Source organism: Ovis aries, chromosome 4 (assembly GCF_016772045.2).
Source record: "Ovis aries strain OAR_USU_Benz2616 breed Rambouillet chromosome 4, ARS-UI_Ramb_v3.0, whole genome shotgun sequence".
Lineage (NCBI taxonomy): Eukaryota > Metazoa > Chordata > Mammalia > Artiodactyla > Bovidae > Ovis > Ovis aries.
In genome coordinates this window covers 53,097,458-53,123,850 of record NC_056057.1, presented here as the reverse complement: position 1 = coordinate 53,123,850, position 26,393 = coordinate 53,097,458, and the positions used below count along the sequence as shown (strand labels likewise).

The 26,393-nt window shown below is 38.5% G+C and overlaps 1 protein-coding gene across 11 annotated transcripts in view; it reads left to right on the top strand.

Moving 5' to 3' along the window:
- MET (MET proto-oncogene, receptor tyrosine kinase) overlaps positions 1–26,393 on the top strand; it is a 116,892-nt gene that overhangs the window by 87,908 nt on the left and 2,591 nt on the right. For 7 of the 11 annotated variants that reach the window (XM_060414395.1, XM_027968356.3, XM_060414387.1 and 4 more), the window contains 8 exons: positions 4,394–4,540; positions 5,759–5,915; positions 6,110–6,250; positions 9,421–9,651; positions 11,579–11,659; positions 13,555–13,736; positions 16,558–16,667; positions 17,876–18,041. In XM_060414395.1, coding sequence (XP_060270378.1) covers positions 4,394–4,540; positions 5,759–5,915; positions 6,110–6,250; positions 9,421–9,651; positions 11,579–11,659; positions 13,555–13,736; positions 16,558–16,667; positions 17,876–18,041 — 1,215 coding nt within the window. The remainder of the gene's footprint in view (positions 1–4,393; positions 4,541–5,758; positions 5,916–6,109; positions 6,251–9,420; positions 9,652–11,578; positions 11,660–13,554; positions 13,737–16,557; positions 16,668–17,875; positions 18,042–26,393) is intronic. The other 4 variants (XM_042248298.2, XM_060414391.1, XM_060414392.1 and 1 more) reach the window with 1 other exon arrangement.

Below are 26,393 nucleotides of genomic sequence, written 5' to 3'. Positions count from 1 at the left end.
AAGTTTCTTGATTCCATATTTGGTCTTCTTTCTATGGCACCCCACTCCAGTACTCTTGCCTGGAAAATCCCATGAACAGAGGAGCCTGGTAGGCTGCAGTCCATAGGGTCACTAAGAGTCGGACACGACTGAGCGACTTCCCTTTCACGGTTCACTTTTATGCATTGGAGAAGGAAATGGCAACCTGCTCCAGTGTTCCTGCCTGGAGAATCCCAGGGACGGGGGAGCCTGGTGGGCTGCTGTGGGGTCGCACAGAGTCAGACACGACTGAAGTGACTTAGCAGCAGCAGCTACTACATTACAAAGCTTTGCATGTTAACTTTCATTTAATGTATACCAAAATATCTTTCATAATAGGGAAATTTTCTATCATGTGGTATGTAGATGTCCATGCAATTCTTTAAGTAAACTAGCTCTAAACTCTTTACAAATACCTGAAAGTCAGTTCTGATGAAAAGAAACCCTATATTTCCTAATTACCTTAATATATGACTTTTTATTCATATTTTGTGGAGACTAGAGAAGCACAGTATTTAATGCTGGACTAGAACTGCCTGACACTGCCCTGGGGCTTTATCATATTCTAGAGCATATTGATATACATGGTAATAGAGATGCTTCAGAAATTCAGTTTGGAGAAGTTGGTTAAAACATGAAAAGGAGCAGGAAGATGAACTAAGTCAAGGAACAGGAACTTGGGCTATGATACTAGGAAGGAGCCTAATAACAAACTCAGATAGAGTGCGCTCAGATGGAGGTCTGTGTCAGTGTCTTGGCATTAGAAGGATTTAGAAGGGAGAGTCGTTCTAAGCTAACTCAGTCTACTTCCTGCCCAGAGCCACCAGAATTTGTCTTCCTCCCACTTCTGGCTGATGTACCTGGAATTACAGGCCTAAACCCATTCACAACCACTGTGAGGCCAGTTCTGTCTACAACAGGGTAGAAATGAAGGGCTCTTTTCTTAGAAGTCATTTGGCCCAGTGTCAAGACCTGTTCTTATTGATGGGACTCATAAGTTGACACTTAAACCTTGAACAATATAGGTTGAACTGCATAGGTCCAACTTACATGCAGGTTTTTTTTCAATAAATACATACTACAGTCCTATGTGATCCAGCATTGAGAGAATCCATGGTTTCAGAACCTCAGATACAGAGGGCTGACTGTGAAATTCTATATGGATTTTCAAATACACAGGGATCAGCACCCCTAACCCCGATGTTATTCAGGGGTCAACTGTTTTTCTTTGTGCTATACACTGTAATATGCATTCTGGGGTAGGGGAAGCCATATTCCAGGGCTTATAGACAGCACCTGTGGTATCCTACTGACCCAAGTAGCCAGTGAAGAAGCCAGTTTAATTTTGGTTCCCCCAGTTTTTCTCAAATGACCTGGGAACTTCTCTCCCCAAATGCCTGTTAATGTTCTGTGCACTTAGTTTTGAAGTTTGCCATCAAGGTTTTTTGCCCTAGTTCCCAAGCTGAGGAGGCTCATATTCTCTCGGTAAAGTATAAATGTCCCTCTACCACCACCTCACTGATTTTTCTGCTGCCAGCCTCCCTGAACCATAGCCGAGTCCTATTGCCATCCTCCTAAGTGGCCTTAGCTGACTTGCCCAGACTCAACATTGTGGCCACCTGGGCACATGAAAACTTGTAAGATCCCTTGTGTAATGATATTCTTTTTCAAGTCCTGCTTCTACTCCTATCTGCTTTGTTCTTTAACTAGCTCAGACATGGGTTCCCAGGCCTGAGTTAGGTAGAAACATGTCATACGTGGCCAGAGCAATATGACACATTGGGAGTAATAGTTTTTTCACTTTAAAAATGTATTCATTTTAACATTGCAGTGAGAAAAAGCAACTCTTACTCATCATTATATTCTCAGTAACTAGCGTTTAGTCATACACTAGTAGATGGTAAGTAGTACATGCATGCAAAGTCACCTCACTTATGTCTGACTCTTTGCGACCTTATGGACTGTAGCCCACCAGGCTCCTCTGTCCACGGGATTCTCCAGGCAAGAATACTGGAATGGGTTGCCATTTCCTTCTCTAGGGGATCTTCCTGACCCAGGGATCAAACCCGCATCTCCTGCAGCCCCTGCAGCGCAGGCGGATTCTTTACCACAGGGCCACTGGGGAAGCCTAATTTTGTATCAGATGGAATTGATTTGCTTCAAGACCAAGTCTCTTCTTGAACCTTAGTTCTCAATGTGTAAAGCAGTGATGGCAATAATCCCTACCTCAGGAAAGTGTCTTTACAGGATAAAATGAGATAATTACAACTCTAGATTGCTCTATGTATGTAAGGGATTGAAGACCAGAAATCTTCTTTTATATTGCTTTATTTAAAAACCTGTTGGACTTCCCTGGTGTTCCAGTGGCTAAGACTTTACATTCCCAATGCAGAAGACCTAGGTTCAATCCCTGATCAGGGAACTAGATCCCATGTGCTACAGAGTTTGAATGCCACAACTAAAGATGTCGCATGCCAGAACTAAGACTGGAACAGCCAAATAAATAAATAAAAATTAAAAAACCTTATATATAATGACTGAAAGATCAACTAATCCAACTTTGTTCTACTATTTATATTATACTGTTTAATAATAGTTAATATTAAATAATAAAAAGTAAATAAAATTTCTAAACATACACATTTTTTTCCACAGCTTGATAAAGCTATGTTTTTTTTTTTTAATGACAAAAACCAGCCTATACCTTCTTATTTTTCTCCTGATTCAATCCTCTCTGTTATATAGTGGTGGACTTCCAGTATCACATTTTTTATATCTTGGATTGTAGACTTTTAAAATAATCACTATACATACAAAGCTGATATTCATTTCTAACATAAGTCACTAATCATTGTGCATTTCTTAGTAGGCACAAATGAGAAAGAGTTTTATTGTTCAGCTTTGTCATCTGTTTTTGTTTTGGAGATGATTTTATGCAACATCCTAGGCAAGCCTGTGCCTAAAAGGAGTACTGGAAATGTAGATACAATATGTTCATCCCTTCCCCCAGCCTTCATCATTATCTAAGCTGGCAAGACACGTTTTAGTCATTCCCTCATAAATCAAGCCCTCCAGCTCTTTAATCTCTTTCTTTTGTCATTTCCTGAATTCCCTCCAATATGAGGTCCAGGGCTATCCTCCTCAGTCCTAACCAACACATTGTCATTTGAAGCCTCAAGGTGACCTGTTAGATTTATGTGCTTCTGCATGGACTTGCCCTGTGTGGCTGATCTGGTTCAATGGAGTACACACACCGCTTCTAGAAGTATCATAAGGATAGAGTTTGTCTATATCCATTTTTTTTTAACTCCAAATTCATGTTAGAAAGAAGAATATCTTACCTAAGATATCTTAGGATATCTTACCTAGCACTCTATCGAGATCTATATGAGGCAATGTAAGACTAGTTTGTCAAACATTAAAGATCATGTAAAATAAAGTGGAAAACAAGGTAGCAGTACTGTAGTTGTTACTGACTGCTCTTTGTTCCTCAGAAAAATACAATTGTGTTTTGATATCTTTCTCCTCTGACTAATGGCTTTTTAATAAATACTATAACCATACTCAGTAAGTCTTCATATGAGAAACTGGACCTCTGTTTTCATTTCTTTCCCGAGGGTAATTATTGGTTTCTTAAACAAAACAGTGGTATTTTAAATGCCTAATGGTGACTTCATTTAACTAAATATGTCAAATTGAATAATGTTTTTAAAGTCCTCATGTAACTATATAATTGTTCAAAATAATATAATCATGCTCTCATCATAATGAGGGTCTTATGGCATCTTACAAGAATGTCTTTAAAAATGGATTCATTTTTGTATAGGATTCAACTGTGCAAGAAGGATGAAAAGAAACTGTCCAACTCAAACACCAAAGAAATACATTGACTTTTAGATCTATACATCAAAATCTCTGGAGATGGGACCTGGGCATCAGTATTTTATATAAAGCCCTCAATGTGATTCTAAAAGTAAAGCCAGAGCTAAGTGTCTCTGCATTAGGCAGCTCAAATTAAATCTCTAAATTATTTCCCTTTTGCCAACCATCAGTACTCCCTGAAAACATTAATAAGTTGATTATGAAAAAGACATCATTTGACGTAAGGGTGTGAGTCAAGAATCTCTCCTTTTCTCTAAAATCCAATTTGATGGAAAGCTAGATCCTATGATTCCTGACTAATTAGTACCCTAAAATGGTCACTCTCTGTTTCAGCCATCCAAATCCCCATGAAAATGAGTGTCAGATGATCATGTGCCTTGATAAACAACATGGCCTGTGTTTTCAGTATATTTATATTCCTTCATAATTGTTTGCATTCCTTCAAAATTGTGAAGTGTTAACAAGCTCCTTTTTTTTTTTTTTTTCCTTCCAGGGAAATGATATTGACCCTGAAGCAGTTAAAGGGGAGGTGTTAAAAGTTGGAAATAAGAGCTGTGAAAATATACAGTCACATTCTGAAGCTGTATTATGTACGGTCCCCAATGACCTGCTGAAATTGAACAGCGAACTAAATATAGAGGTGGGATTCCTGCTTTCCTCTCATGATGTAAATAAAGATGCCAGTGTAATTATGTCACTTGCAGGCTTAAAATAAATCATTAAAGCTCATTTGTGTGTAAGCTTTAGCTCATCAGTTCAGCTTGATTCTTAGGTGTTATTTTAGAAATAGTGATGTTTTTGTTGCACTGTCTCCTTTCCAAGCTTCAAAGGGTAGGTCTCAAAAGTCCTTGCTGGCTACACTCTTCTCCATCATGCCACACTCTTGCTGAAATTTGCTGTAATCCTCAGGAGGGATAAGGACACATTCAATGGTGTCTTTTCCCACCTCTCACCACCCTAGGAGGCCAGAGTCAACACAGTACTGCCAGCCACAGTGATCTCAAATGCATAGTCCCATAAATAAAAGAATGTGTATGCACTGGATGAAGTGAAATTAGAAACTATTTTATAGTAACCTTTTTCATATAAACAGCTATCTTCATTCCTTTAAAAGGCTGAGTAATATTCCACTGTGTAGATATACCATGTTTTGTTTATCCAAATATATGTGATTTTTAAAGGGTTCCTGAAGTTTTCAAACAGTTATGAAATGGGAACATATGAAAAATTTAAAAATAAAAAGCTAAATCATGAGATCAGAGTTTGGAGTTCAAATGGACCATAAATCCAAAAAATCATACCATGTTACAGCTGGAAGGAGCATCAAAAACTTCTTCTGTAAAAACAAAGCAAATAAAAATATTCTGAGATTTTATTATCCATAGTAATAACATAATTATTCACTTCTTATGGGGAGTCTCCTGTGCCCTCTACCCTATCCTCTAGGACAGAATTAATGTTCTGTTGTCTCTGCTTCTTACAATATGTTCATGCTTCTACAGTACATATCATCATGAACTATAACCATTTATTATTTTTTTAATCATTTACTTTTGTGTTTGTGTCCCTTTCACACTTTAGTTCCTCGTGGTCAGAGACTGATTTTTATCTTTTTATTCCTAGTACTTAGTTATAAGCACAAACAGCTAGGCATCATGTAAGTATTTCAGTGATTAGTAGCCCCTAATTATTTGAAGACTGAACAAGAATTGAAGAATGTCTTAATACTCTGGAGGCATCCACTTCTAGAACAGTAATAACCAGGTATTATTTCGAGCCTAGAGAGATTATGATTCAACTGTGTAGTGTATTTTGAACATATCATGGTTAATTTCTGACTTTTATTTGTCATTTGTAGTGGAAGCAAGCAATTTCTTCAACTGTTCTTGGAAAAGTGATAGTTCAACCAGATCAGAATTTCACAGGATTGATTGTTGGTGTTGTCTCAGTATCAATAATACTCTTACTGTTACTCGGGCTTTTCCTGTGGCTGAAAAAAAGGAAGCAAATTAAAGGTGCATAATTTTCCTTATTGTCTGTTTTAAAGGTGTTGCCTTAACAATACAATCATTACAGTTTAAAATTGTCATAGATTCATGTGTGTGGTCTTATGCAATCCATAAAAGCCATGAGTTCTGGTCACCAGGTCAAAGTCTACTGGGACCCATGATAGCCAAATCTTTAACGAGGTCTTTCTCTCTCTTTTAAGATCTGGGCAGTGAATTAGTTCGCTATGATGCAAGAGTACACACTCCACATTTGGATAGGCTTGTCAGTGCCCGAAGTGTAAGCCCAACTACAGAAATGGTTTCCAATGAATCTGTAGACTACCGAGCTACTTTTCCAGAAGGTATACTTCAGTTTATTTTTCTGAAAAATACCTATACATACACCTCAGTGGGTTGTGGCAGTGTTGTTTATTTTTGGTTTTGCCTTTATATTTTTATAAAAATATAAAAGAAGTAATCACCTCTTCTTTGGCCAAAGAAGTATTTAATTTGACACAAAGTTACATGACTCTTATTTTTAAATGAACTCATATATGAGATTTTTTTAGTCTTTAACCTCTATTCTCACAAAAAAGTTCATTTTAAAAATCATTTGAGCAAAGGTAAGCTGTTTATCATCTGAGTGCAATGCTAAGAAACTGTGAAGCTCTCTTTAACAGCCCAGGAAGAGTTAAGACACAAGACATATATATTGAAACAGAAGTTGGTACTGCTATATTTTTTTTTTACCTGCTGATCCTCAAACATTTAAATTATACCTCTAGCACTGCTTTGAAGGAGTCTCAATGAACTGTTAGCACCCAGTCTTTTATCCACAGCATCCCAGGACTTCGATATATTTTGAGTCTTAACCAGTGTGTGCTTAGTTGCTCAGTCATGTCTGACCCTTTGTGACCCTATGAACTATAGCCCACCAGACTCCTCTGTCCATGGGATTTCTCAGGCAAGAATATTGGAGTAGGTTGCCATTTCCTTCTCCAGGGATCTTCCCAGGGATCAAGCCCAGGTCTCCTGCTTTACCATCTGAGCCACCAGGAACCTTCAGTTATGCTGTTTAAAAAGGAGAGTTAACGTTGGCCTAATAATCAGATTAACCACAGTATTTCACATTGTTTTATTTAAACTCTCCTGGTAAAAGCAGAATGTCTGTATTGTATCTGCTCCATTATCTTTAGAAGTTACAGGACATGAGTCAAGTACAAGCATTTTCCTGGTTGAATATTTACCATTGGACAAATAAAATGAGTCACAGATCGTTGAGGATACTGCAGAACTTAGAAGTTGCTCATCAAAACAAGTACAAGAGCAATGAAGCACTTAACATTTTAATTTTTTCAACACATTGCCTCTTACTTTTTCAAGTTTATGTTAGTTCTACAGATGCCATTAATGTTGTCTTTTCCCACATGACTCCATTCACCTTTAAGAATCCAGGCCCTTAACGACATGGGAAAATCAAATCCAGTTTATAGTTTTGAAATGTAGAACTATTTATTATTTTTTATTCACATTTAATGGCTCTAGTTTGAGATCTTTAAAATTAACAAGTGACTTTTTTGAAGAAGTATAGTTAATTTTCCTTCAGCCTCATTGCTCACCAGACCTCTGTCATCATTCCTAAGGAACTTGAGTTTCATCCTCATTCCTACAGTGAACCTACTCCTTGGAGACATGGAAAAGTAAAATAGGCAAAAGAAGGTTACCCAGAGAAGAATGAAGAAATGCACAGCCAGTATCTAATAAAGAGGCACTTAGAGAGCTTCTCTGTGTGTGTGTGTGGTGGGGACAGCCTCTTTATGAGTTTTCTGCAGACTTAGAATACACAGTGTGTCAAACCAGAATCACACTGGTGGTTTGTGCACATGTTTGAACTTAACAGAAAGATCAGTACAATTTCTGTGCCAGAGAACTTTTTCTTGTGCCTCATCAAGGATTTCCCATCTCTGCACCTCTGAGAATATAACCCTAATCTTTAGGTGCAAAAGTTTGAGAAGTGAAGGCAGAGGAACTGAGTTTATAGTTTCCATCATCTGACTCATCTGCATTTCCCCCCTAGGAAAGATTTGGAAACCCTGACTCTGGGATTAAAGCAACACCCAGCTAGGCTCCTTCCATCCCTCACCCATCCAACATCTCAAGCACTCCCCTAATGTTCTGTATCCTTTAAAGAAGGATGTAGAATGCATCTGTCTCATTTCTAGCTAATGATTACTATAACTTACAATTTTCATAACTGTAGGTGATCCCAAAGCTCTTCTGGAACCACTGCTGAGTTTACTGCTCTGGCCAAATTGATGTAGTAACCAAACTGTCCAATGTGGCAAACACTAAACATGTTTAAGTGGGTTTAAGAATAATCAGAGGTACCATCAACTTTCTTTTTATGCCGCTCTCTTAAGTTCTGATTTTCCGGATTATTTGCAAGCAAACAATATTTTCTTTTGGTGCTAATGAGGACCCTCCCCCCCACATAGACCTCTCTTCTCTGTGTGTTATATACTAATACATTTCAATACCCAACCTAGTTTATCTTCAAGTCAGTTGCTTCCAATATAGCACCCTGTCCTTGACATATATGGATTCCCATTGGAAAGAGCAAAGCAACTGGTGCCTTCTCTGCCCTATTTGACATTAAAAAATGTGCTCTCAGCCCCACAATTTCCTACCTAGTAAAAGGGAACCTTGCCTGAGACTCGTTATAAAGATCAGCTTACAAGGAATGTTGATCTGACCCCTTTCCAAGTGCCCTCAACTAAGCAGTGAGGATGGCGCTCTAACCCAGACCTTAGCTGCTCCCTCTAAACAATGATAATATGAGACCTGCTGCCACCACCACAGGATGGGAAACTTACCATGAATGTGGAAAGTTTTCATTCCTCAAAGTTTAACCATTACATATTTCTAGTTGTTTGTATGCATGTGTGTGTGTGTGTGTGTGTGTGTGCGTGTGTATAGAGAGAGAGGGAGAGAGAGTATATAATATTTCATTATACATATTTTTCTTTGACTAGGAATCCATGTACATTTTGAGCAATACTAATTAATTCCATTAATAAGCAGTAGTCTCTCAAAAGGCTTCTTTTTTCCTTTTCTTATAGTTTAGTTGAATTTTTGTGGAACAAGGCAGTTGCTTGACTACTTTTGCCACTTTTCATTCTTATGAGTATAGTATGTTAAAAAACAACCCTCAAGCTTGACTTTACTATGTAAAAGAGAAATGTCTAAGGAAATGAAAAGGAAAAAACAAATTTTCAAAGTTACTCCTTAATGTAAGAAAATCAATAAATGTTTTTTACAAACACATACCCATATCTTTTTCCAATTTATTATTTTATTAGATCAAATTCCTTTGTAAAGGTTTTTCCTAGCCTCATTTAGTGATACAATAATTATTTCTTCACATTTAAATTTAAACTTTGATTTTGTTATTAATTCAGTTTGCTCCTCCTGTTGCAGTCCCCACTAATTGAGGTTTTGCTACTGTTTCTAATAATTTTGCTTAATCTTGCAGACCAGTTTCCTAATTCATCTCAGAATGGGTCATGCAGACAAGTGCAGTATCCTCTGACAGATCTATCCCCCATCTTAACTAGTGGGGACTCTGATATATCCAGTCCATTACTGCAAAATACCGTCCACATCGACCTCAGTGCTCTAAATCCAGAGCTGGTCCAGGCAGTTCAGCACGTAGTAATTGGGCCGAGCAGTCTGATTGTACATTTCAATGAAGTCATAGGAAGAGGTAAGTATTTCCACTCAGCTTTTTGTTAAACACAATTTTCCAGTAAGCATTTTATCTTCTGCCTTTGCAGATTAGGAATTAGACAATGGTGAAAGCAACTGACAGAGCAGTGATAACAAGTGCGCTTGATTTCTGTTCTGCAGAAATACAACCCTGCAAATCACATCCATGGGGATTTGCCCCTGTGCATAGAGACAACTTGATAATCTCCCAGACATCTTACTAATGAATCACATTCCTTCCTCACCTTTTTCATAATGACAACTATAATTTCTTGAAAGTGCCTTTTACTTCTGTCTAAAAATCATTCTATTAAATTCTAATATTTTTACTCATATCTTCTTCCAGTCTTTCTTTACCCTGAAAATATTGACTAACTCTATGAAGTCCTGGTTTATAGCAGTTTGTACACTGCTGGACAGCATCAGGAGACAGGGAATTTATAGCCTTCCCTTGATCTGAAGCAGTATACATCATCTCTACAATGCACTCCAATTTCTTTATACAAAGAGGAATGAATATTTGTATTAAGCCAGCCAGAGCAGCAATAACAGCTAGCATATACAGTACTGGAGGAAATATTGAGCAGGAAAAGAAACCAACCAGAAGCCAGGAAATGAACTCCACTGTTCCCTTTTTTTTCTAAAAAGCTTTTACCTTTAATACCAAATGGCCTCTGATCCTTTTATTCAGTATGTGCTGCAAGAGATAGCACAGACATCAGCCAGCATGATGCAGAGGAGGCTGAAGGGACAGTTGGCCTTATGTGTTCACTAGGCCTTCCCATTTTCCTGTGATAGCATCAACACATTCCTCTATCATATACTCCAGATTTTAGTCCCTAGCATGCTCCCCTTCACAAATAGCAGCCTCACTGTTAACAGGCATCTTTCACATCAGAGTAATACATAGTTCTTTCACCAGTCTATAAATCCCAGTAACTACCAGTTTTAGAATGTATGACTAAACTAATTATGTTCTAATTCTACATATTCTAAAATTAGTATTTTGTATTTTTATCATGAAAGGTGATAAAATGGCAGTTATCTCTTTTATAAAGTAGTAATATGAATGATTCTGTGAATACTATTGTTTATTTATATGCTTTCCCCAAGAGAATGTGAGCCCTCAAGAGTGTAGGTTTTATTTATTCATCTTTGCATTACAAGAGGGTAGACTAATGCCCAACACTCACATGCTAGGCACTCAGGGAGTCTTAGCTAGCTGGATGAATTTCTTAATGACTTACACAGCTATCAGACATTTGGCACCTCTGGGGAAAATTACTGCCACTGGATGAAAGGCTACCATTGGGAAAGTGATGTGGCTGAAACCAGAGAGAACTGGCTGAAATGACTCAGAGTGAATTTGCTTCATTCAGGCCATTGTCTTTCAGTTTCTGCCAGCCTGGATTACATATTAACCAGTGACTAATGGGGAAAATCCTTATTCTATAATGCTCATCTTATTTCTAATGGTGACATTTTTATTTCATTTCAGTTTATTGGAATATAGAGAGCTTATTTTATTGTAGTTCTTCATGTGGATAAAACTTTGTTTTTATATTTAAAAGATATTTTTTGATCCTTAATAATAATATTCCTTATATGAGGCAGATGTTACTCCTGTTTTCACTGGTTCCACTGTTATTGAATACTTTATTATCTTAACCTCTAATAACAATTATATCACCTAAATATTTTACCATGTGTTAAATAATCATATTGCTTTTATCTTTGGGTAAAATATATCTACATATTTTACAAACACACACAAGTAGTGGTACTGTTAATCAAAAGCATAAGAAACAATGTACTTTTTTGCCATGTAGGAAACAAAAAAGAAATGAAGATCATGAAAAGCTTAATAAATAATATTAAACAAATAAAACTAATGCAGCACTAACCAAGTTCCCTCTATCACGTAGGACATTTTGGTTGTGTATATCATGGAACTTTGTTGGACAACGATGATAAGAAAATTCACTGTGCTGTGAAATCCTTGAATAGTAAGTTGTCTTTTATTTAACAGTGGAGTACACTTCTGTGGTTGCAGACTAATAAACAGTGCATAATAAAATGTTAATTTACACTTTCCCTTGTGGAAAAATCAGTAACTAGCTGGAACGATGGATCTAATCCTGAAATGTTTGATCGAAATTCTTATTGAAATATTTCCTCAGAAATTATCCCTCAGAGCTCTCATAAGTAAGAATGAAAGAGAAATGAGATTCTTGGATGAGCCTAAGTATCATTTAAATATGTTTGGCTTACAATATTTGTTTTGCAAGTGACATTTATGGAAACTATTGGAAGCATTTTGGCACATATAGTAGTAATGACTCATTGTACCCAGAGGCATTACTATAATTATTTCTTTAACCACAACTTCCATCAAAAAGATAAAAAATGAAATAAGTCAAACAAGAGAAAACAGCAGAAAATTGAAAAATTATAAATGTGGTAATACCTCATTTATCCACATTTTTGATGAATGAGATAATCCGTTAATTAAATGAACTTCCTTAGCAAGTGATACTTACCCCCTTTTAATGCTAGAATATATGTATTTTTAGTATTATTTACTGTTGAGAAAAATCTGCTTAAAATGGAATGCATACTCTTTAAGAAGCAGGGAATGCTAGAGTTACTCAGTTTTCCTGGGTCTTTCCCATGTATGTGTGTCATTAAACTTTGTTTGAATTTTTTCCTGTTTAAAAAAAGAGAGAAGAAATATGGAATGCTTCCAAACATAAACTAAGACTGTGTTAATGACCCAGAGCCATAATTATGGCATGAATTACTATCTTGTACAACCCACTGTACTCCTCATAGTAGAGTTTGCCTGGCTTCACCTTTGCTGACAGGTCTCACATGTCAAGTCAGTGTGGTTGCCTTTTCTACCCCCATTTCTAAGTTTCTGCTCATAGTTTGAGGCAGCCTAAAAAAATGTTAACAAGATACATTACAAATGTATATTGGAACTAATGTTTTCAATGCATATGTGAAAGGTTTTCCTACAAGATATGTTATCAACAGAAATATTTCAGCCTTTTTGAACATAAATCTGCATGCTGAGCAGTGTTCTGTATGGTTCATTTTGTTGGAAGTCTAACCACAAGATAATTAAAGCAACAATTTATATGAAATCTAACTACAAACTGTGATGGATTAAGTATAATTGTCAATAAATTTGCCTCAGTAAAGAGCACTACTGCCAGTTGTAGTAAGAAGTCCTATTGCCAAGAAATCTTTCTCTGTCCCTGGTGTATGTTGATCTCTATTTAGTCCAGATGGATGTCCAGGTCTTGGAATGCACTCCATTTGTAAAAGAGTATCATCACTGACACTGATACTAATCAGATTAATAAATTAAAGGTTGTTAACTCTTCATTAGTGCTGACTAATATCAGGCCCTTGGGATCTCTATTTGGAAACTATTATAACAAAAGAGTCTACTTAGATAGCATAGGCAACATTTGGTCTTCAGATCCTACTAGTCCAGGGACTGGAAAACTATGGCCTGCTGCCTGTTTTTGTAAACAGTTTTTCAAGACTCAGCCACTAGTGGCTGCCTTTGCACTGCAATGGCAAGAGTTATGTATTTGCAACAGAGACCATGTGGCTTAAAAAGCCAAAAATATTTACTATCTTGTCCTTTACAGAAAAGTTTGCCAACCCATGCCGTGCTAGACTCTTTCAAAAACAAGGGCAGGTGGTCACTCAAAAGTGCAGCACAGGTGACATCATTCACTCAGTTGTATTGTAAAAAGCACTCTGAGGATGAGGCATCAGGGCAAGATGTAGTCCAGTGGTTTTATATTCTGTGCTTCTCTCCCTGAACCTGATGAAGTAATCATTGTCCCTGTAATGAAGTTAATGTCTCCACTGCTGGCCTTCTCAGGAATCACTGACATAGGAGAAGTTTCCCAATTTCTGACTGAGGGAATCATCATGAAAGATTTTAGTCATCCCAATGTTCTCTCGCTTTTGGGAATCTGCCTTCGAAGTGAGGGGTCTCCACTGGTGGTCCTACCATACATGAAACACGGGGATCTTCGAAATTTCATTAGAAATGAGACTCATGTAAGTATATTGCCAAGCTTACTAACTCATGAACTAGCCTTAAGCCAGCCAGCCTTCCAAAATGTGCTATTTTGAACCTTTTTAAAATTTTTAGCCAAAGAAACCCATGTGAAACATTGACACCGTTCAAATGGACAGAGGCCCATTCAGTTCTCTGGTTTCTCAAAATCCTCTGTCCTAGTGGGAAGATAGTGAAACGTAGAAGGGTTTCTGGGGACAGTGATTCTTACCTGCCCTGCAGGCAGCCTTGCTCTGCCATCCCCCAGACAGGTACACATCTTTCAATGCCTACTATACACCACAAAAAGCACCGCACAGGAGACGTAGAGCCAGAATGAGCCTCAGCCCAAAGGCAGTTTTAACCTTAGAAGGAAATACATTGAAAATTAATTATGAATGAATCTCACTATTCTTCAAAGTTGCTGCCCACTCTTCCACCTCAGGACCTTTGCACTTCTTAGTCTCTCTACCTAGACTGCTCTTCTCCAAAATATCCACATGTCTCACTTGGTTATTAATTTCAGCTTTCTGCCCTAATGTCATCTTCAAAATAAAGCTTCCCCAACTTGTCTAAAATTGCAGCTGACCACGGCACTCTCATGCCTTCTTTCTTTCTCGTCTCCCCTGCTTTGTTTTTATCCATCACACCCTCATATGATACTGAGGCCTAAATTGTCCAAAACTGTGGCCATAAGCCACACATGAAATGTGACTAGTATAAATTGAGATTTGCTGTAAGTGTAGAATACATCCCAGGTTTTCAATATTTAGTATAAAAAAAAAGAAGGTAAAATATCTCGTCAGTAATTGTTTATACTGATTACATGTTAAAATGATATTATTTTGGATATGTGGGTTGAAAAACATACTGTGAAAATAATTTTTGCTTGTTTCTTTTTAATTATTTAATGAGACTACTAGAAAAATTTCAACTACATATGTGGCTTGTCTCATATTTCTATTGAACAGTACTCTGCTAGGTAATAAATAAATGATAGTTGTGTATATGTATGTATGTGTGTATATACAAACGCATACACACATATCTTATTAGAGTACAAGTACATGAGGGTAGGTAATTTTGTGTGTATATTGTTCACTACTGTGGCTCCAACACCTAAAATAGAGTTAAGTACATAGACTTTCAGGAGATATCTGCTAAATGAATGAGTTCAGGGTTACAAAAGAGATTCTTAGATGTTTCCAAATGACAGTTTTGTTAGTGACATTTATGCTAGTTCCAAAAAGGCTGAGCAAACAATGGCTAGACCAGGAGTAGGGAGGGAAGAAGAAGTCTCCAGAACTGAAGTCACAGATGGCCCCAGGCTGCTTTTTGGCTTCTGTGAACAGACCTCTTTAGACGTTATGGAGTAGCTTTACTCTTGATCAAAACAACTTCATAAACATGGGATCAGATTCTTAGAGAAATGAGCTCTAGGATAGTAAAGAAATATTTTGCATTCAGTCAAAAGAGAATACTCTGTAGCTCTGAATTTTTGCAAATAAGGTGAATTTACCTTACAAAGTACCATTGCCTTTATAGTCCAAGGAGTCTGTACTTATTACAACCACTAACAGATATATCTTAAAGAGAGGCCAAAAACACAGGAAATGGCCTCTCTACATGCTGGGTGCATTAAGGGAGGCTGTAGCCCTCCTTATAGGGTCCCCACTGGCTGCCTCTTTAGCTCACAAACTTCACTGTGGCTGCTGAAGAAGAGTTATCCTGTTCCTGATGACCAGGTACTGCAGTGACATCTGGGTGACTTCAGATACAGTTCTTATAGTTACTAAAGCCATTATGCTGTCCTTCCAAGTTTGTGGGTTGAACATACGGAGAATGAGATCTCCTATTTTCTGTGTGGGTTCAGGCCACTGTTGCTTCAGTACCAGTAGGAGGGCATCTAATATGATTGATTTCACTACAGCATAAGCTTTGGAGTCTTAACAGATATAGGCTAAAATCCTAACTCCACAACTTACCATCTTAGAGGTTTAGAGTGATTTATTTCTCTCAAAGCTTCTTGTATTAACCATGTATTTCTGGAGACCTGCTGACCCTGGAAGGACTGCTTTCCCCACTTCCCACAGGACTGGCAAATTCCCAGAGGTATTAAGCAGCTCACCTTCAGAGAGCATGCCTTTCATCACTAAACCAACCACTCCAGAGCCCATACCCCAACCACCTCCTTTAAAGGGTGCCAATACCCTGAGCCACCATCTACCTGCCCTCATCACTTCAAGACCAGTTACCAGACTTCTAGAGCCAGTCCTTACACCCCAGACCCACTGAAATTATTCAAACCAGCTGATTCTAAGCTGCTTCCTCTGCCTCACCCGTTCCTTCCCACAGAAATCACCATAAAGGCTCTTTCCCCTTGTTTCCTCTGCCTCCTAACCAACCCTGGTGCTTCCCTGTGTGGCCTTGCATGACATGCCATGCCTCCTCCTCTTGGGAATTGTGAGTAACAGTCTTTTTGATGGCCTTTGTTCCCATCTGCTGGCTGTACCATACCTGAATAATAATAAACTCCACATTTTAAAACAACTCCAGTTCCCCATCTGGAAAATGGACAGAAGTGAGGGTATAAGGATTACCCAAAATTTATAAAAAACCTCTAACATGGTATTTTGCAAATAACATATACTAAGTAAATGATGATTATCAACAGGAAACAAATTATTATTTGAAATAGGTAATTCTTTGCTGTTGATAAGAAACTGATAAGGTAATTCTTATCAATATTTCAGAATTCTAAAACCATAGCTAGAACAGTAAATGCTTATTAGTTTATGGGTTTCCAATTCTCTTTGATTACAGAACCCAACTGTAAAAGATCTTATTGGCTTTGGTCTTCAAGTAGCCAAAGGCATGGAATATCTTGCAAGCAAAAAGTTTGTCCACAGAGACTTGGCTGCAAGAAACTGTATGTAAGTATAAGAATCTCTGTGCCTGCAGTCCAAATTAAGTGACAGGGAGGAACCTGTTGCCCACTCTTCAAGGCTAGTGAGGATGTTTTCTCTTCTCATGTAAAAGTCCTTTATTTTCGTCACAGTTCTAAATCGATGTGTAAGCACTGGGTATGTAGGTGGGGCTTTCAGGCTTTATCAAACAGAATTTAAAAGGAATTCTCCAGAGGGGGGTCTTAAACAGCTGTTGTGCGCTCTAGCTTTTCTTTTTCCTTCCCGCCCATAGCCCCCAGTGTTGTGGTTTCACACTGCATTAGTGTTTGGAAGGGACAATTCGATCTGCAGCATTTTACAGTGAAACAGAGAGGGGCTGGTAACACAAATACCAACATCTTGTAACTTCCCAAGAGTGGATTTGAAGTCAGCCTGCAGAAACCCTACCAAAAATGGTATTTGAGAATGAATATACAAAGAGGTTTATTTGTGTCTGGCTGCCTGGGCTGTATAATACAACAGTCAACAGTTTGTAATTGATTCAGTGCTTTCCCTTCCGTAGCACTGATTCATGACTTAATGGTATGTGTGAATGAAAGAACTGTGCTATTAATTTTCTACCTTGGTTTTGGTCAATGTGACAACATAAAAGCCATCTTAAACAAAGGATACATAGCCTCAGATAGAAGAATTGATTTTCCTGGAACCTTGATATTTTCCTAGATGCTTTACTGTGTATCTGTTTTCTCTATTACCTCACTGATAAAAAGAATTGTATGTACTAGCCTAGCCCTTTGAGAAGGAAAAAATGAAATAACAGTCCCCTGTCATATCTCCCCCATAAAACTAAGTATTGCTAATAAGTTGACAAGTGGTAATGACTGATTGCTTTGGGTAGTCAGTTGGCATACTCAATTTAGCAACCAAAGAAAGCTGGGAGGGTGGCCAATTTTGCTACTTCTCCAGATCTACATTAAAGCAAAAAAGATTTTCTTATGCCACATCATTCACAATCTCTTCCCTTGGCCTGTTGAATTTGAAATGTAAATGTCAAGCATTTTTATTCAAGGATTCCATTGTGATTTAGCACTAGTCAATACAGGCCAGATGAAGCCCTTCCTGCAGAAATTATGAATTTCAAATACTGAAGCTGCTTGTTCTAATCAGTAGAGATCCAGAATCACTGTAAATTATTCTCTTTTAGCCACTGGTAATAATTTTTGTTTTTTCTGTAGGCTGGATGAAAAATTCACCGTCAAGGTTGCTGATTTTGGTCTTGCCAGAGACGTGTATGATAAGGAATACTATAGCGTACACAACAAAACAGGTGCAAAACTGCCAGTGAAATGGATGGCTTTAGAAAGCCTGCAGACTCAGAAATTTACCACCAAGTCAGATGTGGTAATGTATTCATCACCTCAACCTCCTCTTTACTTTCATACCCAACTTTTTTAGTAATTTTATAGGAACTTAATTTTTTTTTTTAAGAGAAATCTTCACCACCATTATTTCAGCTTTTTTAATAAGTAAAAACGGACTTGATTATCTAACAACTACCCATACTATGGCCTCATAAATTCATTCATTTATTCAAAAAATGTTTGAATAAATGTCCAGCAGAACAGCATGTTAGGTCCTTGGGAACCGGGTGTAAGCCCTGCCCTCCAGGAGCTTTGTTCAGCAGGAGAGGGGAGCCTGTTCATCACTAACTCACACAAAGTAGACTGGGATTAATCTAGTCACTCGTAACTCAAGGGCAGAAAAATTCTACCTAGAGAAACCTGGAAGCTGTCCCTGAGGCATATCTAGCAGGGAAGACATTATCCCTTTGCCTAGCCCCCCTTTATCTGCAAAGGTCATCCTCCTCTCACAGAACAAGCATCTGAGGGCGTGCAACAGAGCTCTGAGGGTGGGGAAGACACTCACCTGGGCAGCCAAATCTACCATAGTGCCCTTTCACCTGGTGGAGAAGGTGATTCTTGAAATGGGCTTTAAAGTAAGGATGACGGAATGGACAGTGAAATAAAAAATGCCAGTCCAGGTGAGATAAAGGGGCAGAAAAGTATACACTTCTTTAAAGTTCTAAGCAAACAATAAGCAGTGGTGATTTGGCAAAAATAGCAGGCACAGAGGGAAGTTACAAGAATAAATTGAGAAAAATATTTTCATAGTAGATCATAGAGATCCTTGGAAAGCAAACCAGGGAGTCTGGAATTTATTCTCTGGCCATGTGGAAACATTAAAATGTAATCAGATTACACTATAGCCTTTCTTCGTTCTGTAAAATGTTTTGAGAGGAGTAGACACAGGAAGACAAAGTGAGAGGTAGAATATGAAATAACATACTGTGAAAACAGAAAAGATGGAAGAGAAGGCATGTCAGAGATAGAAACAACAGTATTTAGCAAGAAATTGATGAAAGTCATAGCTGAGCGAAGTTGTATACTAGTGCAGTTACAATTATGTGAGATAGAGGCACAAAAGCCAGTTTCAGAGGAAAAATATCAATCGTGCCTTGCGCATGCTGAGTTTGACTTGGGAGTAGGACACACAGGCAGAAGTGTCTTTCATGCACCTGGAAGTGTGGATCTGCAGCTTGTACAAACAGTTTGGTTGTCTGAACACCATACACTGGGTGGCTTACACAGCAGACATTTACTTTTCACAGTTCTAGTGGCTGAAAGTGGGAAATGGGGATTCCAGTGTGGTCAAATTCTGGTGATGCAAGCACATGGTCACCTTCTCACTATGCCTTGTGCTGGGGAGAGAGCAAGAGTAAGCTCTTTGGGTCTCGTCTTATAAGGACACTAATCCCATCCTCATGACCTCATATAAACCTAATTTTCTCCCAAAGGCTCCCCCTTTAAATACCATCACACTGGGGGTTAGAGTTTCAACATATGAATTTTGAAAAGGATGGTGCACAATTCAGTCCATAGCAGAGGTCATGGCTGGAAATAGACTTTTGAGACTCCAATACAATTATTCAGAGGAACCTACATACATGCCATGAAGGAGAAAAGCAGAGAGGTGGGAGACCCAGAGGAAGAAAAAGTGTCATGAAGAAATGGGATGTGGTCAGCAGAGGCTCCTGCTACTCAGAGCACAAGAAGGGTCTTGGAACCTGAATGATTTGGTCTGGAGTGTGCAGAGGAACCTGGGTGTTAAATGGAATATTCTATTTGCCTTTCATAAATCAAGAGGATTATGATATGTGGAGATAGGAAAACAGCAATGTCTCAGTCCTTGAGGATAACAACCAAAAACAAGAAAAGCATTAACTAGTGACATTAGCAAACAAGATGGGAAGAAAATAGCATTAATGGAGGACATAGATTGCAAAAGAGAAAGGATTGGCAGCTATTAAGATATAACAAGGGATGGGGATCTGCGTTCGGCTTTGGGAGGTGAGAAGTTGTCTACCCTCCTCCCTGAGAGTCAGCAAGAGAGAGAGGTGTGGCCTCTATTGGGAAGAGTTTTGAAGACGTTGTGGTCTTTAAGTGAAAGCAGAGTTTCAGTTCCTGAGGAAGTGGAGGAGTCATTAGAGAATAAGCTGAGGGTGACTGAGAGCCTGTTTTCAGTGAACACATATATCATAGGACATAGTGGAGGAATGGGACTTCAGGGTGGTTAAGATTGGTGGTTAAGTAGATGTGATAGTCCATGCTAGAGCTTATTTGGATTTTTAGCCTGAAAGATTGTGAAAAAGAGGAAATAAAAAGGTGCTAGAGAGGTAGGCTGAGAAAACATTAGTGATGGTGACAGGTAAAGGCATCAGGTAAGGAGAATTAACCCATCCTGAAAGCATGTACATTTCATCTAGACTTGACTACCGCTAGGAAGGAGAACCAACTCTTAGAACTCAATAAGAAGACAAAATAACCCATTTTTTAAAAATAGGCAGAAGATTTGAATAGACATTTTACCAAGGAGATGTATGAATACCTAGCTAATAAGCACATGAAAACATATGCCCACACAAAGACTTGCTCATGAATGCTCACAGCAGTGTTATTCATAGTAGTCAAAAAACCAGGAGCAATTTTGATGTCCATCAACTGGGAAATGGGGATGTAAAGCATGGTATAACTATACAACAGAATAATGCTGTTCAGTAATGAGAAAGAACCACTGATGCATGCTACAATGTGGATAAACCTCAAAAACATTATGTCAGGTGAAAGAAGGCAGACTCAAAATTATTACACATTGAGTAATTCCATTTATATGAAATTTCTAGAAAGGGGCAAAAAATTGAGACAGAAAACAGATCAGTGGTTGCCTGGAGCTGAGGGTAGAAGCAAAGATTGACTACCAACAGGCATGAGGGAAGTTTCTGGGATGTTGGAATTGATCTAAAACTGAATTGTGATGATAGCTGCACTACTATATATAAATATCATTGACTATATACTTACAGGTGGCAAATTTTATGACATATAAATCATACCTAAGCAAAGTTATTAAGACAAGTCTGATAAAATTTTGGATGCTCAAGGCAAGAGTTGGGATTCTGAGCTTTTTGATGGTCCTGTACCACTCACCACTATCTCCACAAAAATACACATGCACAGCAAGGAGTTCAGCACTTCTTGTGAAACAACTGTCACTCAGATGCTTAGGAAATTTACACAGGCTTCTATAGATTCAAAGTGCTGTGTCTTTCTCCCTCTCATTGAAAGACTCTATACTGCACTATATAAAGGGTGAACCTGAGTAGGCCATACCATGCTGCTTTGACAAATTGTTATTGATTGGATGTTTATTGATGGATTTATACATTTGCATAAGGTTTTCATTTCTAGGACAGCACAATCTTCTGAATCTTGACATGGAACATATCCAAGCACCTGTAATAAATTGTATTACGTTGAGACCTACAGACAAAAACTTGCCTCTTTGTAGAACGGTCTACTTTCTCACAAATGCCCAGATGCAGTTCAGCTAAAATCTGAATACCCTTGAAACCCTTTCCAACAACTGAAGTATCTTCTATACATGTAATTACTCATATCCAGTATTGCATAGTGTTTGTGCTTAGTACAAGTGCTTTCACTGAAGTCAGTACTGACTTCGTTCAACCAACTGGCTTTCTCATCCTGCTTCATCATTCTGCTGCATTTAATATCGTCAGCTGTCCTTCTCTTGAAATTTCCTTCTCCTTTGTTTTCAGGGCCACTGTACCATCCTGTTTTCCCCCTGCTTTTAGACTGCGTTTTCTTTACCTTGACAGCTTCTCTTTCTTCTCTCACAGCTTACATACAACTGTCCCCCAGGATTTTGGTCTTAAGGGGTCAGCCTCCCTCAACAGTTTCAACCATTCCCATCAACAGTCACCTTTGCATCTCTCTTACTAGATGTTTTCATCAGCAACACACATTTACTGAGTTCAAAGTCTAGTTCTTTCCTGCCAACTGTCAATGCCTCACTTCTTTATTTCTATTAATGGTATCACCATTGTGCAATATACCAACTCCTCATCCTTTCAATTGTGCAGTTCTTTAGGTTTTAAAGATTGCATCAGTTGTATGACACCACAACCAGGATATGAAACAGCTCTATCATCCCAGAAAATTTCCTTACACCTCTTGATGGTATAACCTGCCCTAACCCTAAAACCTGGAAACCACTGGTCCATTTTCTCTCTGTAGTTTTACCTTTTCTGGAATGTTCTATAAATGGAATCATACAGTAGATAGCCTTTGAGTCTGTCTCCTTCACATAGCATAATGCATTTGAGAGGATCAATAGTATCGATGTATCCACGGTTATTCTTTTTTTATTATGATAAAAAACATAAAGTTTACTGTCTTAACCATTTTAAGTGTATTGTACAGTACAGTTGACTATGTGCACAGTGCTATGCAACTGATTTCTAGAACTTGCAAAACTGAAACTCTATATCCACTGAACAGCTCCCCATTTCTCCCTCCCCCAGCATCTCTGGCAACCACCATTCTACTTTCTAAGAGTTTGACTATTTTAGATACTTCATTATAAGTGGAATCATATAGTATTTGTCTTTTTGTAACTGGTTTATTTCACATAAGTAGGCTTGCTGGATCATATGTATTCTATTTTCTAGTGTTTTTAAAACTGGGTTATTTTTTATTTTATTTTTAAGAGTTCATTATGTATTCTGGTTATAGGTACATGTTATCAGATATGTGTTCTTACAAATAATACTTTTTAGTCTGTGGCTTGCATTTTTAATTGTATCTTTCAAAGAGCAGAAGTTTTCAGTTTTACTGAAAAGATTATCAACCTACCAGTTGCTAAATTTTATCAATTAATCCATTTTTAAATCAGTTATGCTTTTTTATAAGGGTATTATATCTCAGTTTACTTTTTTAATTTATTTTTTATTGAAGGATAATTGCTTTTTTGAATGCTCAAATTTGGCTTTATCTATTATTTGATTGCTGCAGCAATGTGCCTGTCACTTTTTATAGCTTATAACAGTCTCTTACCTCTAATAACTGCTTTCAGCTTTGTCTTTAGTAAAATTAGGCAGAGATTCTTCAGATGAGCTCACTGCTGGTGCTCAGATATTCAGAAAGCCTTGATCATTCACACAATAAGCATGAATGACTGTGCTCTCCTGTCTTGAAGCTAAAACTGACTTGCTTCCATCAATGCACAGGCATCATACACCTCCCCAACCCCTTTGTCTCTCTCTCTCTCCTTCTGTATCCCTCCCTCACATGCCCCACCCCTACTCTCTCTTCTTGGTCAGTATCAGTCTCTTCCTTCACTTCCCCACCCCCTACCATCCAGTCAGTCCAAGCTGTTAAGGGGAGTTTGGAATCCAGACTGTTGATGAAACTGCCTTCCTCTCACCTCTCCTATCCCATGATTTCTCTAATCCTCCTCTGATACCAGTTGTCTAAGTCCTACAATTCCTTGGGTTTCCCTGGTGGCTCAGCTGGGTAAAGAATCCACCTGCAATGTGGGAGACCTGGGTTCAATCCCTGGGTTGGGATGATCCCCTAGAGAGAGAAGGGAAAGGCTACCCACTCCAGTATTCTGGCCTGGAGAACTCCATGGACTGTATAGTGCTTAGGGTCCCAAAGAGTTGAATACTACTGAGCAACTTTCACTATAATTCCTTACAGGACTAAATTTATCCAACTCTTCTCCCTTGTTTTTGCAAATTTGCCTCCAGACCTCCTATAACCTAGGCTGTCAGTGGGGGAGACCTGATCACACACTCGGAGAAGGCAATGGCACCCCACTCCAGTACTCTTGCCTGGAGAATCCCATGGACGGAGGAGCCTGGTGGGCTACAGTCCATAGGGTCGATCACACACTAGTAGTTAGCCTCTCAGAACTTCAGTTCCTCATTCTTGAAACATCTACAAAATCAAATACATTACAGACTTGTTATAAGGATTAAATAAGACAATCTTTTTTTAAAAGGCATGATGCCCACCCCTGCCAAGCTCATTTGATGACACATGCTCTCTCCCACGGCTCTAATTCGGGAGAGCAAATTAGAGAGTTCGCTCTCCCAGCAGAGTTTAGTCTCTCCCGGGAGAGAGAGAGTTCAGTCATAAGGTTCCATGTTGCCAGTATTCAGTAGCAGCCCTCACCTGCCCCGTTCAAAAGTGTCCTAACTGGTCTCTGTATTGTGGATGAGCTTCCCCTGTTTGTTTAAAGCAGTGTTTACAGATGGAATCTCCTGGAGCTCAACCCCAGTCACGTCCCATTGATTTCAGTTTAACCCATGATTAACATTCAAAAACACAGTCCCCTTTCAACCTTATTCAAAAACACGGTCCCCTTTCAACCTTATCTGTCCTTCATCCCTTCATCTGCTCCACACATCAAGCAGAGTGACCTGTTGTCCTTATGGTTCAAAAAAACATGTTTGAGTGTCTTACCCTTTACCCCTGGGCCCACTGCCTTCATCCAGAATACTCTTTCTGCCCTCACAATACATGTATCTACAGAACAAACACTCGCTGTTCCTCAGGACCCACTATACTGTCACTTTCTTCCTGAAGCCTCTCTTAGTTACCCCACTATTATCCCTTTGCCTTTTCACAACATCTGTACCTCTTTTCTACAGTTGCTCTATATTGCAGTTATTAGATCTTATTGTTCTGCGTGACAGTTAATTACATAACTAATTGCATGATTCTCTTAACCCTGTTAAATCAGCCTCAGGGCCTGTCCAGTAACTTGGACAGTAACCTACCTATGCATCATCAAAGGTCAGTGTGTGCTAAGTCACGTTTGTCGTATCCAACTCTTTGTGACCCTATGGACTGTAGCCCGCCAGGCTCCTCTGTCCATGGGATTCTCCAGGCAAGAATACTGGAGTGGGTTGCCATTTCCTTCTCCAGGGAATCTTCCCAACGAAGGGACTGAACCTGTGTATGTCTCCTGCATCGGCAGGCCAGTTCTTTACCTCTAGTGCCACGCCTCGTGGGAAGCCCTCAAGGGTAAATAGATACTTGTTAAATTGATTTAATTCTAACGCAAATTCTGGGACTTAACACAGTGGTGTCATCAGAAGTGACTCAGAAGATTTTGAGGCTTTGAAAACTTTGAAAGGCTCCAGAAGACAGCAAATGTATCTAGTACCCTGCCCCGCCTCCCCCGACCCACCCACCCAAGGAGTTTGTTTTCTCTATTTGGATCAAGGAAGTCAGTGGCCTTAAAGCATTCTTGAACTTGGGCGAAAGGAAAAAGTCATTCATGGAGATTTGTATCAACAACTACAATGTCTACCTGCTTGCTTCCTTTCAGAAACACGTGCTTTAGTCTCCTTGCTGAGTTATGAGCCACACTTGCATCTCAGTTTTATGTTTTCCTGCTCTTCATGTCTGCGCTGTATTATCTTTCCCCTCCAAGCTTCTTTTTCCTCAGGGCCCCATTTCTGCCCCCATGTGCTGCTGTGTGCAAGTGTCTTGGAAGTGTTGTGAGAGAACTGACTTCCTGGGTCCTCTGCCCGGGGGGTGACCCACACATGTTGACTTACTCTCACTGTGTCATTCTCACCTTGGCACATGTCCAGGGTGAGATAACATGCATGACCTGATCTATTCCAAGGAGAGTGCTCTAAATCAAGAAACTGCGTATCTAGTGAAGTTTGGTAGACCAAGCAAAACCCAAGAGTCATGAACTCTGAAATGTTTATCCCTGTGTGAATTCAGATTTATTGAGGAATTTTTAGCAAATCAGTCAACCTCTCTGTGTCCTTGTGATCATCCTATAAAGTACTGTTACAGCTGTTTTATATTAATTTCCTCCTATAACATTTTCAAAATATAGTTATTTTATTGAAATTCATTTTCATTCAAGAGCCTTGATGCTAAACAGTCTTATTACTTCTGATTTTTAATATAGATTTTTACTTTTACTGACTTAGACCTTTTAACATTAAATTTTAGATATGGTTACATTTCTTAAGGAGTGTTTCCGTTCATTTGGAAATCCCACAGATTTAAATTTTGGAAGCCTTGTCTTCTCTTTTTTTACTAATAGTCTAAAACTGTAATGAAGCCATTGAATAAAGAAGGATAGAAACATGTTAATGCTTTGACTCTATAGGAAAGAGCTTGGAAAATGCACTGTGCTAACTACTGATGAAATTGTAATCCTCATGTGGACTTCAGGCATCCTTTTTGAAAACTTTACATTTACTTGTAATCTAAATTCTAATTCTGGCTTAAACAAGTCATAAACGTATAAGTTACTAATTGTCTTCAAAGAAAACTTTGCCTAAAACAGCAATAGTATTGAATA